The 19,812-nt window shown below is 47.0% G+C and overlaps 1 protein-coding gene across 1 annotated transcript; it reads left to right on the forward strand.

The window, feature by feature from the left end:
• The first annotated feature begins 758 nt into the window (after nt 1–758).
• Nucleotides 759–18,907, forward strand: LOC124727686 (uncharacterized protein T26G10.4-like). Its single transcript, XM_047248482.1, has 2 exons — nt 759–1,514; nt 18,749–18,907. Exons 1-2 carry the CDS (start codon nt 759–761, stop codon nt 18,905–18,907), a joined length of 915 nt encoding a protein of 304 aa, XP_047104438.1.
• The last annotated feature ends 905 nt before the right edge of the window (nt 18,908–19,812 follow it).

Below are 19,812 nucleotides of genomic sequence, written 5' to 3' on the forward strand. Positions count from 1 at the left end.
TACAACAGCGGCTCCAGAAGGCGAGCAATTCTGTTCCTGTGGCAGACGGAGTCACCTACTCGCACTAGCGGCGTGAGGATCCTGGCTGCCGTGTGCTAGATAAGATCTTCTCGCGCTGCTGGAAAGAGCGGAAGACTCCAGTGCAGTGGAAAGTATCCACTACCGTCCTCGTCCACAAGAAAGGGAACGTCTCGGACATGACGAATTGGCGGCCTCTAGCATTGATCTCCACCATCTCTAAGCTCTTTGCTGCAATCGTTGTGGATCGCATAACCCTCTCGGCAGAGTGTCTGAGCCTGCTCTCTCCAGAACAGAAGGGTTTCCGCAGGTTCAAAGGCTGCTATGAGCACAACTTCATTTACAGATGGCAACTGATGATGCAAGACGCAGGGGACGCCAAGCTTGCTTTGCTTGGCTTGATCTGGCGAATGCTTTCGGATCAGTGCCTCACGCTCACCTCCTCGGAGTACTCAGCAGGATTGGACTACCAGAGCAATTAAATCATCTAATTGTCGACATGTACAATGGTTGCTCCACCCGCGTCTGTACATCTGACGGGCTAACGGCGGAGATAGAGATTCAGGCTGGGGTCAAGCAGGACTGTCCACTGTCGCCCATCATCTAACCTCGCGCTGGAGCCGGTACTTCGCGCCGCAACCTCGCTCAGAAATGAGTGTGGTATTCCGCTTTGCGGCGTCAGTGTGAGTGCACTGGCGTATGCGGACGATATCGTGCTTCTAGCGCGGGGTTCAGAGGCGATGCAGACGCTCCTGAATGTTGTGGGTGAGGCGGCGACGTGGGCCGGGCTTACCTTCAAGCCGTCGAAGTGTGCCACGCTTCACATCCGCCATTGCGAGACATTAGGCACGGTATTCGCCCTGCAAGGGGGAGAACCAGCCGTGCTCGATGAGGGTGACGCCTACCTTCATCTTTACGTCCCTACCGGGTACAAAGTCTCGCAGACGCCAACGGATGCGATCGCGGCAATTCGACGTGACTTGGAGCTCCTGAACGCTTCCCTGCTGGCTCCTTGGCAGAAGATTGACGCTGTGCGTGTCTTCCTCCTCCCCAGGCTTGACTTTGTCATGCGGGGCGGAGCGGTACGCGAGGGACCAGTGTCTGCACTCGACAAGGCAGTTAAAGCGGCTGTTAAATCCTGGCTCTCCCTTCTGCAGCTCGCCTCGACCGAACAACTGTACCTCGCGCTGGGAGAGGGAGGATGTGGCGTGATGCCGCTCACGGACGCTGCAGACATCTCGACCATCGTCCACGGCTTCCGCATGCTGCACTGCGACGACGCCACCGTCCGCGACATCGCCCGCCGCCGACTGGGGAGGAAGCCGAGTCGGGCCGACTTGGCCACTTATCTTAGCGGCAGCGTCGAATGTGACCTCGCACGAGACGGAGGCGACATCCAGTCACTGTGGACACGTGTCAGGAACGCCACAAGGCGCATAGCGCCGCGTGGTGTCACCTGGTGCTGGAGTGATCAGCTTTCTGAGTTGCAGGTGGAGGTCTGCGGCCGACCTGCCATCGCGGCCGACCCACCACTGCCGATGTCGTCCTCTCCTCCCCTAACCTCCTTTGTCGCATAGCGGTGGACGTCCTTGACCCTATTGGCAGTGACTATCTCCCTGTCCTCACCGTGTCAGACGGTAGTCGCCCCCATCCTGATCCTCGCATCCACGCTCCCCCGAAATATGTCCATGATTATTCTTATGTCAACTGGAATTCCTACTTGGATACCCTCTCTACCCAGGTCAATAGCGACACCATCGCCTAAAACCACCCTGATGATCTTACCCATGCCACTTCCTTTCTCCAGCAGACCTTGTCTGAGGCCGTGGAGGCTCACGTCCCTACTATAGCCATCCACCCGCACCATCCTACTTTACCCCCACAGGTCGTCCTACTCCCCTGTGAATCCCGCCGTCTCTACCGTGCCTTCCATCACATGTGTGACCGTGACATGATACGACGCCACCGGCAACTAGTTATTTTTATTTTTTTTAAGATTATCGTCAGTATTTTTTTGGCGTGTAGGCGGACCCCTCTTGCAGCTGCTTTACACGAGGCTGATAACTTATGGGGGCATGGATCAGTGCCCCTGTCACGCCTCGGGCGTCTAATATCGTCCAGCCTTGGGCACGGCCTTAGCTCCTCGCAAACGGACACACACACACACAGACACACACGCGTGCGCGCGCGCGCGCGCAGCAGGCGGTGAACGGTGCAAGCTCCCGGCTAGGTGTACCTACCGGCTAGGTGTACCTAGCGGCTAGGTGTACCTAGCGGCGGCGTGGCACTGCTGTGCAGCCGCTGGAGCCAGCGTCGTTCAAATCATTCCTAGCTGGCGTAGAAGCTACACTGTTTCTATGCCGGGCATTGTTTCCTTGTGCGTTCGTTGGTGTGGTTTTTGTTCGTTTTGTTGTTATAATCGTGTTGACAAAATGTGGTCAGTAAACAGTGTTCAATGCGTTTTCGACTGCGACGCGCTTGGGCCGATGGCGTTTGAAATCCACGAGTGGTTATTCGAGGATCTGAAAATTCCGGAAGTCGACACTGATATATATCAACTTGATTTTCTGTTGTATTCTCCGTTTGTAAAAATGGTGAATGCGGAGAAGTATGAAAAATTCGAACAAGAACATGCCGGAGAGCATAGATTCCGTCACAACGACGCCAGTGTCAGTAAAGTACACGTGGGGCCATCAGGATATGGTGTACGGAAAGTAAGGGTATTCAATGTACGACCGGAATGTCCGAACGAGGTCATCTCGCGAGTTTTATCAGCATATGGGACGGTATTCTCTCTGACAAATGAGAAATGGTCCAGTACATATAGGTATCAGGTCAATAGTGGAGTGAGGAGTGCGTGCATGGACCTGAGAAAGCTTGTGCCCTCCTATATAAACATTGCAGGATTGCAGGGGTACGCGCGCAAATATCGTACGTCGGACAGCCTCCGACGTGTTCGATTTGTCAGTCCACGGAACATCTGAGACTGAAGTGACCACGTAGGCGACCTGTGCTACTCCCTCGCGAGAATTTGGTCGATGGTAGCGGACAGTTCATACGCCTGCTTAGTGAAGTTGTGCAGGGAACTGCACCTCCGCTCCCTCCACCACCTGCGATGCGTGAGGAAGTGCATGTAGAAGACTTGCCAGACAGTGAGACTGTTGAGCAGGAAGCGGTTGCTGTGGCCGCAACCACTACGTCTGGAGCGGCTGACAAAAAGTAGCTCCCGTAACTGAACCTGCCCACACGACGGAGATTAATACGGAAACGTTCGAGTAGATGGATATTAGTCTCACACCACAGCAGGTTTTCGAAGATCAGGCGTTGACGAACTGGTGTAGTAGAGGGCGAAGTGCGCGGCAAGGGGTGCTTCCTGCGGAAGAGTACTGCAGTGCGATGTGCTTATATAACAACCGCATAACTCTTATTCATGGCCTGCGATCTTCAAATCAATTTACCTTACTTCTTGAAAGAATATCCTATACCACTTGATTACGTCGTTTTCAAGCACCTATACTTCAATTTAAATGTCAGCCAAGTATAGACAGACTGGTGCATTTTCACTCTTAACAGTAAATATAAATACAATTACACGATTTCACAAGGTCTTGTCTTTAACAACTTTTATATGTCATGGCGCATACGACGTTATTTTCTTTCAAGAAGTATCGATGCCAGTCCTTCACAGTAGACCTGGTTATGAGGTTATATCGATCAGGGAACCAAGTGTGTCACTGCGATCATGCACAAATCCGATTTGGAAGCAACACACGTTCAACTCCTACCTAACTGTCGTGCTATCGCGTGTGTAATTCAAGGGATACAATTTATCAACGTGTAAACTCCCTCTGGCACCTTCAACCAACGTGTCAGGACACAGTTTTTCAACGAGGAAGTCACCCCCTTCTAGCAACAAATTACCCCACAGTCATTAGCGTACACTTTAACTGTGTGACAGCAGATGTGGACCAAATACCGGCACCTTACCGATGTCCCGAGCTTAAGCATCTTATTAATAAGACAGACTTGATAGACACATGGCGTCATTTTAACCTTCATATGACGCAGTACACACACACACACACACATATAGTACCGATGCTAGCCGTATTGATCGAATTTATGTTTCTCGCCAACTGACCCAAAACTTGCTCGGCATTCAAGTCCTTCCTGTCACCTTCAGCGATCGTTGTGCTTACCCGTGTACTATGCGCCTACAGAGTTATTGGAAACTAAATACCACCCACCTAGGCGTTGCGAACATCCACACGGACATCCTTTTTGTGTGGCGGCAGTGTCTTCGAAGGTAAATCACTACCCCTCGACTCCAGCCTGATGGGTCGCGGTAGCAAAGCTGGAGCTACTAACAGCTGTAAAAAGGTACTGTAGGGAGGCAACCTATTGGAAGAGAAAGACACTGGACTTATCAACAGTGCCTCATGGATGCATTCGTAGCTGCTGTTAAAGATAACGCTCACCTCCATCTGAGGCTTAACAAAACCAAAAACCACGTCCTGAGTCTCCATCGTGAACCGGCGAAAGGACTTGATACGTAGTCGCCGCCCCCCCCCCCCCCACAAGTCTATTAAATTTTTTTTTTGTTTTTGTTTGTGGTTTTAGGGCGCAAAACTATGGTCATTAGCGCCCAGCCCGTGACTTAGGAAACAGGAATAAACCGAAATTTAAAACCAGCAGCAATGGGAACAAAGTCATAAAATTTGAGAAACTAAAAGCAGAAGGAATGCTTAAAAATCCACTACAGAAAGGGGTTGGTTGTCCCCAAAAAAAAAGCTTCAAATGACTGAAGTCATTTCACTGTCACTAATAAACTGGAGAACGCGGTCGGCTGAGCGCGTGTCATCTGCTAAAATCGACGATAGATCAGGCGATAGCTGTAGACGGGAGCGTAACGGATTAAAATAGGGGCATTCAATTAAAAGGTGTCTGACCGTCCACAGCTGAGAGCAGTGGGGACAGAGTGGGGGAGGATCGCCGCTTAAAAGATGTCGATGGCTAAAAAGACAGTGCCCTATCCGGAGTCTAGCTAAAATTACCTCCTCCCGACGACGCGTTCGGGAGGAAGAGGTCCAAGCGCAAGGAAGGGCTTTCACTTCCCGCAATTTATTATGGGGAAGTATTGACCAATGCGCATGCCATAAATGAGCAACTTGGCGACATAAACCGCTCCGTAGATCGGTGAAGGGAAGCGACTGAATAGCTGGCCGAAGAAGAAAGACTGCAGCCTTGGCCGCTATATCGGCCGCCTCATTCCCACAGATACCAGCGTGTCCCGGGAGCCAGAGGAACGCCACCGAGACGCCCCCCAGGTGGAGCAAGCGCAGACAGTCCTGAATCCGGTGGACCAGAGGGTGCACAGGGTAAAGAGCTTGGAGACTGAGGAGAGAGCTGAGAGAATCTGAGCAGATTACGTACTGTATCCGCTGATGGCGGCGGATGTAGTGGACAGCCTGGAGAACAGCGTAAAGCTCCGCAGTATAAACCGAATACTGGTCGGGAAGCCGAAAGTGATTTGGGGTGTCGCCAACAATATAGGCACTCCCTACACCTAACGATGTTTTCGAGCCGTCGGTGTAAATAAATGTGGCGTCAGTCATTTGTGCACATAGAGCAGCAAATGCCCAACGGTAAACAAGTGTAGGGGTACCATCCTTGGGAAATTGACATAGGTCACGGAGCAAGTAGATCCGGGGACGGAGCCAAGGCGGTGCTGTACCCCAAGTTGTCAAGAAGGTTTTAGGAAAGCGGAAGGAAAGAGAATGGAGCAGTTGACGGAAGCGGACTCCCGGGGGTAGTAGGGAGGAGGAGTGGCCTGCATACCCTACATCAAAGGAGGCGTCGAAAAAAAGGTCATGGGCTGGATTAGCAGGCATGGAAGACAGATGGCTAGCATAACGACTCAGAAGGACTGCCTGCCGATTGGGCAGCGGAGGTTCAGCAGTCTCAGCATAAAGGCTTTCCACAGGGCTGGTGTAAAAAGCTCCAGACACTAAACGTAATCCACGGTGGTGGATAGAGTCGAGACGCCGAAGAATAGACGGCCGAGCAGAGGAGTAGACTATGCTTCCATAATCCAAGGCGCGATAGAGGCGGAGAAGGACCACTCGGTCCGCTCCCCAGGAGGTACCATTCAGGACACGGAGGGTGTTAAGGGAACGCAGACAGCGAGCCGAAAGATAGGAAACGTGGGAGGACCAGCACTTTTTTCTGTCAAACATAAGACCCAAGAATTTAGCGACGTCGAAAAACGGAAGGTTGACAGGACCTAGATGTAAGGAGGGCGAAAGAAACTCCTTACGTCGCCAAAAATTAGCACAAACGGTCTTACTGGGTGAGAAACGGAAGCCGGTTTCGATGCTCCACGAGTGGAGGCGATCGAGACATCCTTGAAGACGTCGTTCAATAAGGCTTGTCCGTTGAGAGCTGTAGTAGATCGCAAAATCGTCCACAAAGATGGAGCCCGAGACATCAGGAAGGAGACAATCCATAATTGGATTTATGGCGATGGCAAAAAGTACAACACTTAGCACGGAGCCCTGGGGTACCCCGTTTTCTTGGGAGAAAGTACGGGGGAGTAGTGTTCACCCGCACCCTAAATGTGCGCTCTGCCATAAATTCGCGAAGAAAAAGGGGCAGCCGGCCTCGAAAGCCCCAAGAGAACAGTGTGCGGAGGATGCCTGTCCTCCAACAGGTATCGTATGCTCTCTCCAGATCAAAAAATATTGCTACTGTTTGGCGTTTCCGGAGAAAATTGTTCATGATATAAGTGGAGAGAGCAACAAGATGGTCAACTGCAGAACGATGCTTTCGGAATCCGCATTGGGCAGGTGTTAAAAGACTGCGGGATTCCAGCCACCAAGCTAAACGGTAATTCACCATACGCTCTAAAACCTTACAGACACTACTCGTGAGAGAAATGGGGCGATATCTCGAGGGGAGATGTTTGTCCTTTCCAGGTTTCGGAACGGGAACGACGATAGCTTCCCGCCATCGTCTGGGAAAAGTACTGTCGGTCCAAATTCGATTATAAAGGCGAAGGAAGTAACGCAGACTATGGGTTGATAAATGCAGTAACATTTAGACATGGATACCATCCGGTCCTGGAGCGGAGGAGCGAGAAGAAGAGAGGGCATGTTGGAGTTCCCGCAAGGAGAAAACAGTATTGTAGCTTTCGTGATTTTCAGAGGAGAAAGCAAGATGTCGCACTTCCGCTGCACGTTTCTTCGGGAGAAATGCTGGCGGGTAATTGGAAGAGCTCGAAATCTCAGCAAAGTGCTGACCCAATGAGTTAGAAATTGCGACGGGGTCCACTAAGGTATCATGCACGACAGTGAGCCCAGAGACCGGGGAGAAACTAGGCGCGCCTGAGAACCGTCGAAGCCGACTCCAAACTTCCGAGGAGGGAGTGAAGGTGTTAAATGAGCTAATAAAAAATTTCCAGCTTGCCTTCTTGCTATCGCGGATGACGCGACGGCATCGCGCACGGAGCTGCTTATAGCTGATACAGTTGGCCAAAGTAGGATGGTGACGGAAAATGCGAAGAGCACGTCGCCGCTCACGTATTGCGTCACGGCATGCCTCGTTCCACCAAGGAACTGGGGGGCGCCGGGGCAATTCGGAGGTGCGTGGTATTGAACGTTCCGCAGCTGTAAGAATACATCGTCGACGCTGGGAAAGCGACGGTCATCGAATGTCGCTAGAGACGAAAAAAGTGTCCAATCGGCTTGGGCAAACTTCCAGCGTCGCGGGCGCATATATGGCAGTTGAGGCTGCAGTCTAAGGACACATGGAAAGTGGTCACTCGAGTGTGTATCATCAAGGGCGAACCATTCGAAGCGCCGAGCTAGCGGAACAGTACCGACGGCAAGACCCAAATGAGATAAATTTCTCGTGGAGGCAGACAAAAATGTGGGGACCCCAGTGGTGAGGCAAACTAGATCCGCTTGGTGGAAGACGTCTAGCAATAGGGAGCCACGTGGACAAGGATGTGGAGATTCCCAAAGCGGGTGGTGGGCATTGAAGTCCCCAACCAACAAAGAGGGGGGTGGAAGCTGACCAAGAAGATGAAGGAGATCAGCTCGTGCCATTGGTGTGGACGATGGAATGTATATAGTACAAAGAGAGAACGTGTATCCAGAAAGAGAAAGACGGACGGCGACAGCTTGGAAGGAACTGTTTAAGGGGATTGGGTGATAATGGAGAGTTTCATGGAGAAGAATCACGAGTCCTCCATGTGCTGGGGTGCCTTCAACAGAGGGGAGGTCATATCGGACGGACTGAAAATGAGGGAGAACAAAGCGGTCATGGGGACGCAGCTTTGTTTCCTGAAGACAGAAGATGACTGGCGAGTAGGATCGTAAGAGGATCGACAATTCATCCCGATTGGCTCGAATGCCGCGGATATTCCAGTGGATAATGGACATAGGGTGAACAGAAAATTGAGGACTGTGACCAAGGTGGCTGTCAACTCAACGACTGCTCAGAGCTTGCGACCGACAGCATGGAATGGCATTCAGCCGAAGGCAGAAGATCCTGATCCATAGGTTGGTCAGGAGCAGCTCCTGCCAACAGCGATCGGCCGGTTGACCGGCCACCAGTAGTGCGCCTTGGCGACACAGAAGATGGCCGAGGGCGATTTCCGCCAGATGGTGCTGTAGATGGGACACGCCTTGGCGGAGAAGGAGAGGAACTGGGTTTCTTTGGAGCCTTCTTGGAAGTATGATGTTTAGATGAAGGAGGAACCGATGGTTGGGAAGTTGCCATACGTAAAAACTCTTCACGAGTATGCTCTTTTTTCGAAGACTTCGTGTCTGACTTGTGGGCTCGAGATTTAGCAGAACCCGACGAAGGGTGAGCCATAGAGTGGGCAGGCGAAAGCGGGGAGGTTGAACGGGCGATCTTGGCGCTGGCCGATCTGACGACCGTGGTACTAAATGTGAGGTCGCAAGTCTGCGTGGCCGCCTCCTTTGTTGGCCGAGGAGAAGCAAGGACAGTGCTGTATTTTCCTTTCTGAGGCACGGTGGGCTGTCTACTGGCGAATAATTTTCGAGCAGCAAAGGTCGACACCTTTTCCTTAACTCTGATTTCCTGGATGAGCTTTTCGTCCTTAAAAACGTGACAATCTCGAGAGGAAGCAGCGTGGTCACCCATACAGTTGATGCAGCGAGGGGATGGAGGTGGACGAGCACCCTCATGGGCATCCTGGCCACACGTAACACATTTGGCCGGATTGGAACAGGACTGGCTGGTGTGATTGAACCGCTGACACCGATAGCAACGCGTAGGGTTTGGGATGTAAGGGCGAACGGAAATTATCTCATAGCCTGCTTTAATTGTTGATGGGAGTTGAACTTTGTCAAATGTCAAGAAGACAGTGCGGGTTGGAATGATGTTTGTGTCAACCCTCTTCATAACCCTACGAACAGCCGTTACGCCCTGGTCAGACAGGTAGTGCTGAATTTCTTCGTCAGGCAAGCCATCAAGGGAGCGTGTATAAACGACTCCATGCGAGGAATTTAAAGTACGGTGCGGTTCCACCCGGACAGGGAAGGTGTGTAGTAGTGAGGTACGCAGCAAGTTTTGTGCCTGGAGGGCACTGACTGCTTCTAACAACAGGGTGCCATTCCGTAATCTGGAACAAGACTTTACAGGACCTGCAATTGCGTCGACACCTTTCTGAATAATGAAAGGGTTGACCGTGGAGAAGTCGTGACCTTCGTCAGACCGAGAAACAACAAGGAACTGTGGCAACGATGGAAGAACTGTCTGTGGCTGAGACTCAGTGAACTTACGCTTGTGAGCAGACATAGTGGAAGGTGAGGAAACCATTGCGGAAGAATCCCCCATGATTACCGGCGTCTCCGATGGCGCGCTCCTCCCTTGTTGGGGCCCTCTCTGAGGGCACTCGCGCCTTAGGTGATTGTTCACACCTCAGGTCACACCTCCCGACAAACGGACAGAGGGACCAATCGGCACTTTCGGAAGGTATCAGCTCGGGTAATCACCCCTCCCTGGGCCTGGCCGTTACCAGGGGGTACGTATGTGTCCTACCTGTCTACCCGGGGCGGGGAATTACGCGTTACCCCGTCACCGGCTACGCATGGAAGTGCGTGGGTCGGCCTTCAGACACGCACAGGGAGGAAGAAAGAGAAAGGGAAAGGAAAGAAGAGGGGGTCTCAAACGCCGCAGCGGAGAAAAGGGTAAAGAGAAGAGGTAAGGGAAAGAGAAGGACAAAGGAAGGAAGAAGACATACAAGCAAGGAAGGCGAAGAATGCAATACATTTACAAGCGTCCGTCTCCGGACGTAGGCACAAACCATACTCCCAGAGGGGGAGAAAGGGAAGGAAAGAGCCAGAGGTGAGGGGGGGGGGCGAAGACAGGGGATGGGGAAGGATGCGGAAAGGGAAGGTATGCAGCCCGGAAAAGAAGGAAGGCCACATTAGCTCGGGGCCCCGTGCTCGCTATGCACGTATCCACAAAAGAGTTGTGGATCCCCTGGGGGGAAGTCTATTAAATGATGAAGATGCCTCAGTATACATTTCACTAGGCGAATGGCGAAACAAAACCACGTGGAGTGTGTGCTGACAAACAGGAGTCGACCTCACTGAAAGAGCTGATATAGATACGCACCATCCCGACAATTTTACCTCGACCTTCAGTACCCTCGACGATGACCCAGCGACCACGAGATACCTGTTGCACGATCTCCACAGTAGCCTCGATGACTCCGATATCACCTCCGTTTTAAAATCGTGTCCCAATGGAAAGCCACTGCGACCCGATGGAATTCCAGTTGAATTTTATGTAAAATTTTGGGACTTTTTGGTGAACATTTTACACAACTAGTTAGTGAAATACTCAGTGGATGTGGTGTAGGGACTACCCAGTTAGTTTTTAAAAGGTCGAGTAGTATTAATTCCCAAGGTTCGACGTAGGTGTCGAGCACAAGACCTGAGACCAATAACATTATTAAACGCCAGCTACAAGCTCGTGGCGCGGTGTGTGGCTTTCAAACTAAGAGCAATCGTGAACAAAGTGATCAGCCCCTACCAGTCGTGAGGAGTTGCTCAAAGGACCACATTCAACACAGCATCTGCGTACAGAGACATCGTTACCTATGTGGCAGGGCCCAGACGCCTGATTGGGATACTCTCGGTCAACTTCGCTAGTGCCTTTGACCGCATTAGTCGCGTGTACATCTTTCGCGTCGTGGAAAGAATGGGATTTGGACTACATTTTACCGATGTAGTCAGGAATATACCCACGGGTTCCAATTCTGTGGTGGCAATAAATGGAGACTGTACCCCTTCTATCCCGCTGTATCGCTCTGTACGTCAGGGATACCCGTTATCCATGTTCATTGTGCTGGCTATGGACCCGCTAGTGACTGCCTTAGGAAATCCAATCAGTGGAGTACCTCTTCACATCACCACTCTCCGCTACGTCGCCTACGTGGCCGACGTCTGCGTATTTCTGGCTGACACGAGACACACAGAATCCACACGCCAAGTGTTGAATATCTATGAACGTGCATCTGGAGCTGCAATTAACAAACATAAAACTGTCCTGCTTCCACTGTCTGCACCTTCCTGATGACTAACGCCGGTGGTACAAGATCTTCCAGGAGCACAAATTGCTGGGACTGCAGGTGTGTGCCTGCACTCAGAAAATGCGAACACTCACGTGGAGACGACTCAACACCGTCAAGAGGTTTGTGCTGTTGCCACGCGCGGCGCGGCACCTAGCTGCTGACTGCCCTGAAACTTCTCGGTAATTCGATTATGAAAGCAGTGTACTGGATGCTGTGGCCACACTCCACCTTCAAAGAGCGAACCACCGCCTGCGTCCTCGATCGATCACTTGGGGGACTGGGATTGATCGACTTCCAGCGGAAGTTCACGGCGCTCCTCATCCACCCAACAGCGACGCTGCAGACCGAACATCCGAACGGGACAGCAGCAGCCATATTGGATCGATACTAGTCTCTGTCACAAGGCGCTCCAATTTCAATAGTGGGCATCCCGTTCATAATGTCCTACGTCCGGGAATTTTATCTCCCACGCATTTATGTCTTGGAGGCGGCTACAGATCGGATCGGAATACGTCCGCTCGACGGATCTATGAAGCTCTCCTAGGCTGTCCACAAGGGCACAAATTGGAAATACGGATGCCAACGGTCGTCTGGAAGCAGGTATGGGTTAATGCTAACAACTCATTCCCACCAACGGACATCTGTTTGCTGTGGTGAAGAGTCGTCAATGACACCATTCCGACTGAGAAAGGACTAGCAGACATTCATTCACCTCAGTCAGACGAACGAATGCAGCCAGTGTGGAGATGCAGACACCAGAGACCACTGGATACAGTGCCGCTATGTGTGGAGAGTGTGGGAGTTATACCGACTGCTGATGGGGCTTATCTACCAGACTGCACCTTCCAGTGTGACACCAATGCGGACTCTATTTGCCGACTTTAAACTGCACACAAGAATGAAGTGCAATGCCGTGGCCTGGTTACTGGGACACACTGCCTACTTCATTTTTGAGTTACAGCAGAGTGACGTGGTGCAGTACATGGTCTACCTGCGGGAATGTCAGCAACGACTGCACTGTTCACCGAAGTACAGCGAACATTTTGCCACCACTTTATCAGTTGCAATATTATACGGGTATCAGAGGACCCTTCACTTGCAATGAATACCTTCGCTAGAAGTATCCCTTTTGTTTTGCTTTCTTCATTTGTTTTCTCTATTTTCTGTTAGTTTCTCACCTGGTGAACTTATTAAATTTTGTTTACATTTCACAACACACACGGACATTCTTAGAATTATGACTAAAAGCTCTCTGTACATAAGTAGTCACACGTCAGTTCCCTTCATTTTTGCTCTTAAAGGACTTCAATAATTTGCAGTATTGACCAGATATTCACAATTTCAATTTTCTGTACATGTATTGCTGCAATGTTATATTTATAAATAAAAAATGCACGTCCCTAGGACGCATAATTTTTTGGTAATTTGTATTGCGTTTGCGCTGTCCTGACGAATGAATTGAAAAGTTTAGTATCTGCTCTCATCAGCTTAATATCTTGAAAGTAACTAACCAAAATTGTTTCATTTTTAATCAGGGGAAGTATCAATATTAAGATTGTTCCAAGTTATTCAACAAACCATCTGACAGCATCTGCGAACTTGTTTCTTGCACTCCTCCATTTTGCCAGAAATGAATCATGTATTTGACTCAGCAATCAAGTTTAAGAGAATAATGCCGTTTGTGCAGTGACATTAATATGATACTGAAAAATTAACTTTTGGTCCTGATGTTTACTTAATGAAATTATATCTTGCATTGAATAATGCCAGTTGTGCAATGGCATAAAATTTATTTGAAATAACTTTGCTCTGATAACTTTAGTTACACCAAAATCGATTTCAAACTATGAAATGCACATACATATTGCATAGAGGACTCACTTTCTTTACTTTTTTCATTGGTGGGTAACTTTACTACTGATTTTCATATTCAATACAAGCAAAAGATGTGGATTATGATTCGGACTGTTAGAATTAAACAACGTTGATCTCGAAATATGTATATTGCTAAAATTTTATGTCATACACAAAAACTACCATTTACAAGACTTTTGTAGCAGAATCAAAAATTTTTTACAGAACACTTATTGCGTCAAACCTAAGACATACAAATCCTAACTCTGAACATTATCTAACAAAAACCATTTTTGAAATCATTATATATCTTCTCTCATTTTCATGCTGAAGTCTGCTCAGTGTAACTGCACAGTGAGTGTGTGTACCACCTTAAAGCTATCACCACACGTCTGCTTCTTCCGGGCACCTAGCCGAGACTCCTGAGATATATTCATCCACCATGCCTTTGGCAACTACCGACTTATTTTCTGGATCTACCATGATCAGACCTTAGCATGTACCTTTCATAACCCCTGGTCTGGATGACCAGAATTTTGTGGGGGGATCTGTGCAGTTAGCACATATTTCCTCACGAATTTCATAAAAAATACCATTTAAGATACAATACAAAACATACATAGTATTCCAATTAAAAGAATATTACACAGCAATAAAATTTACCAATAGTAATATAGGGAAGTAAAATGCATAATATCAATAGATTGTCAAATCGCAGTGAATCAAAGAACATCAAAATGTACAAAACAGAATCACATAAATGTAGGGCAAAGACATTAGACATTTAAATTATTAAGAGAATGTGTATCAAATACTGTCAAAATTTACAGAACAGAAGAAAATGAAGTAAAATACGTAAGGTATTTTGATTTCGAAATTGAATTGTCTCAAAATAAAATCGAAAGTTATAATACAGAAATGTAGAATGTGGGGTAAAATGCAGAATATATTTAGATTTCTAATGAGGAGTGTATGAAATAGTATTAAAAGTAACAAAACAGAAGCACAGAAATATGAGGTAAAATACCTCAAATAACATCAAACTTTATCTAACAGAAATGTGGAACGTGAGGTAAAATACATACAACAGTTAAATATCTGCTAGAAGTTAACAGCAAATGTGCATAAATGTCTCAAAGAACTCTTAATGCCAGTGAAATAATACAAGAAGATACATTTTATATTTAATTCTACTATTATTTAAAGTATCATGTGATGGCATATATTGACTTTCAGTTACCACGACTATCTTTTAGTAGATCTAGAGTGCACGCCGAGTTTTTCACAATGGCAAATTAAGAAGACATGTCACTTTAGGAAACTTTACATTGAGTCTAATTGGAAACTGCAGTAAAATGTGGGGCCTCAGGTGAAGAAAAACCCTGAGCCACAAATAATATCCATTGTACAATACATATCACATCAGGTGATAGAACACACTGACTTTAATAGTCATCAGTAGTACAATAAGATTGAAGAAGAATGGGCATCAGGTGATGGGACACAATGAGCCATGGTAGTATCGATTGTAAAATGTATGTAAAGTCAGGTGATAACCCACACTAACATTGAGTTACAATTATGATATTGTATCAGTCATAGAACACACATTGTCAGATGGTAGCTCACACTGACATACATTAAAAGTCTTGATATTCACTTCGTTATAGGACAAATTTTACGTGAGAAGGTAGCTGACACTGACTTTCGTTATATTCTCGTAGACTCTGACCAGTTATGTCAGGTGACAGTTCAGTCTGAGTTTCAATTATATTTACGTAGACTCAGGCTACTCGTTACGTCAGGTGGTAGTCCACTCTAACTCAAACGCAATCATGGGATTCTCGTGGATGCAGAACGTATGTCCTCTCAGGCGATAGATTAGTCTGACGCTAAGTTAAAAACATTTACAAAAGGACGTTTGTCATAGTGACAGAAACGTAATCTTATTTACATTGATATTGTGCAAGAAATTGATGTTAAAAGTAATATACAACAACTATATGCAGTGGACATTCCCTGCAAACATTTTTATATGTCTTGAAGGTAACAATAACGGCACATACTATGTAGCAATAACAGTGATTAGTTTTAAGGAATCTATGTACAAAAAAATTCCTACTAAAGGTAGTATACCACAATAACCACACTATGCAGTGGACATTTGTTACAAAATAAATATTTGTATGTATGTAAGGGGAATAGAACCTCACATTGAAAGTTTCCCGTCAAACCACCTTGCCTAGAGACGCTAGATGATAATTGATGCCGTCAAGCCCTGAATGAAAATTGCGCAACGCATAACTGGGGAGGAAAGCTTGAGAGCGCTACCTAGAGAGCGTGCCCTCACTGTACTGTACTGGAAAAGGGGCTGGACGGCTCTCACGCTGATGTGTGGTTCCCTACATTCTATATCTTATTTTAAATGAAGTCCTTTAACTTTACTTCTTTGTGATTTTTAAGGCATGTTAAAGATTGATGACAATTGATTACCTATTTATTTTAAATATTATCAATTTACTCTACAGCGATTGCAGCAACTGTTCAAGTTTACAGGTATTACAGTTTCACAACTTCTAGCTAAGGTATATTTTATACTAATCTGCACGCACATTTCTACAGGTAAGACGGAATTGCGTTGGCCAAATGTATACCACCAGAGTCTCCCAATATTTTACATGGGACACCCACTGTGTGAGGGCAAACCACGGACCAGATACATTAGCACAGGGATCAAATTTTCGAAATTAAACGAGAACATTCATTTCCTTACACAATCCGAAGCTAGAAATAAAAGAATTAGCACAAATATTCAGATACTTCTCTTCCATGCGTTAACATTGAGACAGACGCACTGAGGGCACGTCTGCTCACTTACCCGTCTTCTGTGACACTCCTCGAATATGGCGGGCACCCGGAGGTCTTCCTGGGCCCCGGTGGAGGGGATGGTCGAAATACTTGGCCATGACCAACCACTCCACCCCAAATCTTGTGACACTGGAACGTCTTTGACTGTTACCTGCCTGTAATGTCTCTGATCCCCTACCCAGGAGTAAGGTTGGCACGACTATTCTACAGAACTACTTCCCAACTAAGATTTGGCCACGCTTTATAGGAAAGTGAGGAGGATTACGAAAATTTATGTGCAGATTCACATTCAAGTATAACCAATGCATAATACACGTCACATAAATATGTATTATGAAGCCTGACCCATTTCTTTCCACCTGTCCACATGGGTTCTGTTGCACCCGCGGCCAACAGCGTCATGCAATAAAATTGGCGGCAGAGCCGCCTCTGTATTTCTCAGTGCGAGCGAGCAGCGAAACCTGCTGCTTATAGAGCAGAGACTACTGTACCGTTTCATCACCCCATGCGTGGATGGAAAGAATGATCCGGAATGTTCTCATGGGAGGACAATTCTGGTTCATTTCTTTTATCAATGCTATGTTCTATGCTTACGTAAAAAGAAAATGGAAACAATTGCAAACAACAGTTTGTGCTATAGAAAAGGATGAAAAAATTTTCAACGTTCTGCTCTCTGGCATGAACGAATATTCCCGCTACGAGCGGATCAAATATGCGGCCACTTGGCCTAAGGCGATGGCATTTAAACAACATAGCAAGTGAATAACATAGGAAATGTCTAATATAACATCCTAGGCAAAGAAGTGATGAGCATTCAAAATCATTCATCTCGTGATGAAAATTTAAGTTAAAATGAACCACAGAATTGTCATTTGCAAAATCAAATGGTGTTGACATACACTTAAAAATCTGAGTGAAAAGTGCAATATCAACAAATAAATTAGGCACAAAATTCAGTGGGCGCCCGTTTTACACCAAGGGAAAAACAAAACAAAATATTGTCATGGAACGACACAATACTATACCACATCAAGACGTCCGTGTCTTAGCGATCAATTATCAAAGCATTTTTCAAACACACCTTAAAGACAACTGATTTTACTTATCTAGCTATGATGCAAGTGCAAAACTGAAAATTCACGTGACATACCAAGTTCGTGAAATTGTACTTCTATAATGGAGTATAAAGTTTTTTCCAGGTAATACCACAAACATCACGAAATAGAAGAACACCTTTCAATAAAGTTATGTTCATCAAATTACAATAGAACTATCCTAATTCACACAAAGGAACATCAAGAAACGATGACAATTATAGGAACACAAGTTATTTGATATTAAAATAAAATGTTACCCTATTACACAAACAAAGACAAAAGCTTGTCAACTATATGGGGCAACGCCCACATTGTGCACGTCACAACTAAGTTCATAACCTAGATACACAAAGAAAATAAGTTATCTGCAATGGTAGAAACACTGTGCATAGTACAGAAATCACAACAAAAGACATACTTCAGCTACATAATAAAATTGAAGAACCACTAACCTAACCTGTTGACAGATTCGAAATGAACATGACAGAAAACGTCAACGGGAAACTTCACTTGAACTATCAAAGATAAATGATCCCAGCACAACACTGTGCCACATAGCACTAAACCAAACGTGCAAAATAGTGGGAAACATTAGATCAGAGGAAAGTTGTTACAAAAATGGATGGACCTGAAAATAAAACAAAATGCACTTGCCTACTTTCTTATAGTCACACACCCATCGACAATGTACCACAGGCTAGGGCGATGGGGAGGGCATTCTCCCGAAGATACTTTGAGGACAACCTAACTTCACATTCAAGTGCCGGTGACTCCGTACGCCGTCTGTTTATGTGATCATGTACCTCGCGAAACACGACGTAACATCCTGCTTACATCTGTTCATCAGCTCCGCCACCTGTGCCTATCACCATCCAGATTATCTCTGAACAAAACTCCTCAGTTTAACCTTTGTCAGTAAACTTTCAACATTACTGTGACGTGAGCTATGGATCACCGGTAAACTAGGCGAGTTCATAATGCTCTACGTTTTCATTCGGTCATCACAATCGTATTGCCTGTGAGTTCATTTTTTTCCTTTGTCGAACCATTCACAATGGCGCCTGTCTCAGTACTACTTTACTTTATGCCTACTTAGCGGTACACCGAGTAAATAATTGTTCGTAGGTACCTTAGTCTTGGCAGCAATCTTATCTCGTAAACAGTTCCTTTCTCTCCTTCACGACAGAGCAGTTTGAAACATATCATTCATCAGTCCCACAGTATCTCGACAACTATAATGACAGCGAGGGCTACCGGAGACCAGGCTGACAGTCATCCGGTCGTCATTCCCCGCTGCATATAGGTGCTTCAGCGCCATAGTCCGCTGCTTCGCCTCAGGGGTTACCCAACTTCAGGTGAGCTTTGTCCGCCGATGCTTGCCGTGGGGGTGTCTGATGATGCAGCTGTTGACTGGCGCGCCGTGGCTACGGAGGTGGCCAGCCCACTCTGCTTGGGCGAGTGACGTCAGCAGCAGCTACCACTGTGATGCCTGCTGTGGGGTGTGTCTGATGACGCAGCTGTCAGCTAGCGCAGCGTGGCCCCTGAGACTGGCCGTAGGCTCAGCTGGGGCGAGTGACGTCAACAGAGGCTCCCCTGCAACTTTCCCTTTCACGCGAGTAGGGCTCGTAGTTGCCCTCAGCTGATCGCTTCGCCGTCTGTCCCGCCAGGTGGTGGGAGAGTGCGACAGAGACAGGACCAGGAGGGAGCGAGACACGCGACAGCTCCAGGTAGGTAGTCCTGTTATGTCTCTCCCTCTCCACGCAGCCCCAGCCACTCTCCGTCCCTCTTGACCACTCGAAGCGACTTGCACACAAACATTTTTGTAATTAAGATTTTACGACGTACAACTTTCTCAATGTTCATCACAACTCATCCACAGGATTTTATTTACAGTAAAATTAAAAGTATTCCTATTACAAATATTATATCGACCCCAATTTTATAGAATTAGAGGGGACAAAAACAATAATATCCAGATAAAAAATCTAACTTACGAACTACCATTGCAGTACTGTTGACCAACTCATAAGTTTACAATAAAATTGATGTACCAGTTAGAGCCTAAACATATATTAAATCTAAACGTATTTACAACAATCTGACGTACACCGATTCACCTCACAGCTTTTACAATTAAATTGAGGTGCCAGTTAGACTTAAGTTATCTAGGCCTATTTTCTAAACACGCGTTCGCCTGTTCAGGGTTGATGACTGAGTCATCAACCGATGAAGGTATTTAAGTTTCATAGGAATGGAATGGGACTGGTTGTCTCTCATCCTACACCGCAACCGTAAATTACTACATTGATACTGTTTCCACAACTTTGTTTACAATCATGAATGAAATTAGGCTGCTTGGTTAAATCA

Source organism: Schistocerca piceifrons, chromosome 1 (genome assembly GCF_021461385.2).
Source record: "Schistocerca piceifrons isolate TAMUIC-IGC-003096 chromosome 1, iqSchPice1.1, whole genome shotgun sequence".
NCBI classification, from domain to species: domain Eukaryota; kingdom Metazoa; phylum Arthropoda; class Insecta; order Orthoptera; family Acrididae; genus Schistocerca; species Schistocerca piceifrons.

Coding starts and splice junctions, on each gene's coding strand:
- LOC124727686 (XM_047248482.1), top strand. CDS start 759: ATGCAGACGCTCCTGAATGTTGTGGGTGAGGCGGCGACGTGGGCCGGG. Junction 1,515..18,748: donor TTTCTGAGTTGCAGGTGGAG/GTCTGCGGCCGA, acceptor CGCTGCATATAG/GTGCTTCAGCGCCATAGTCC.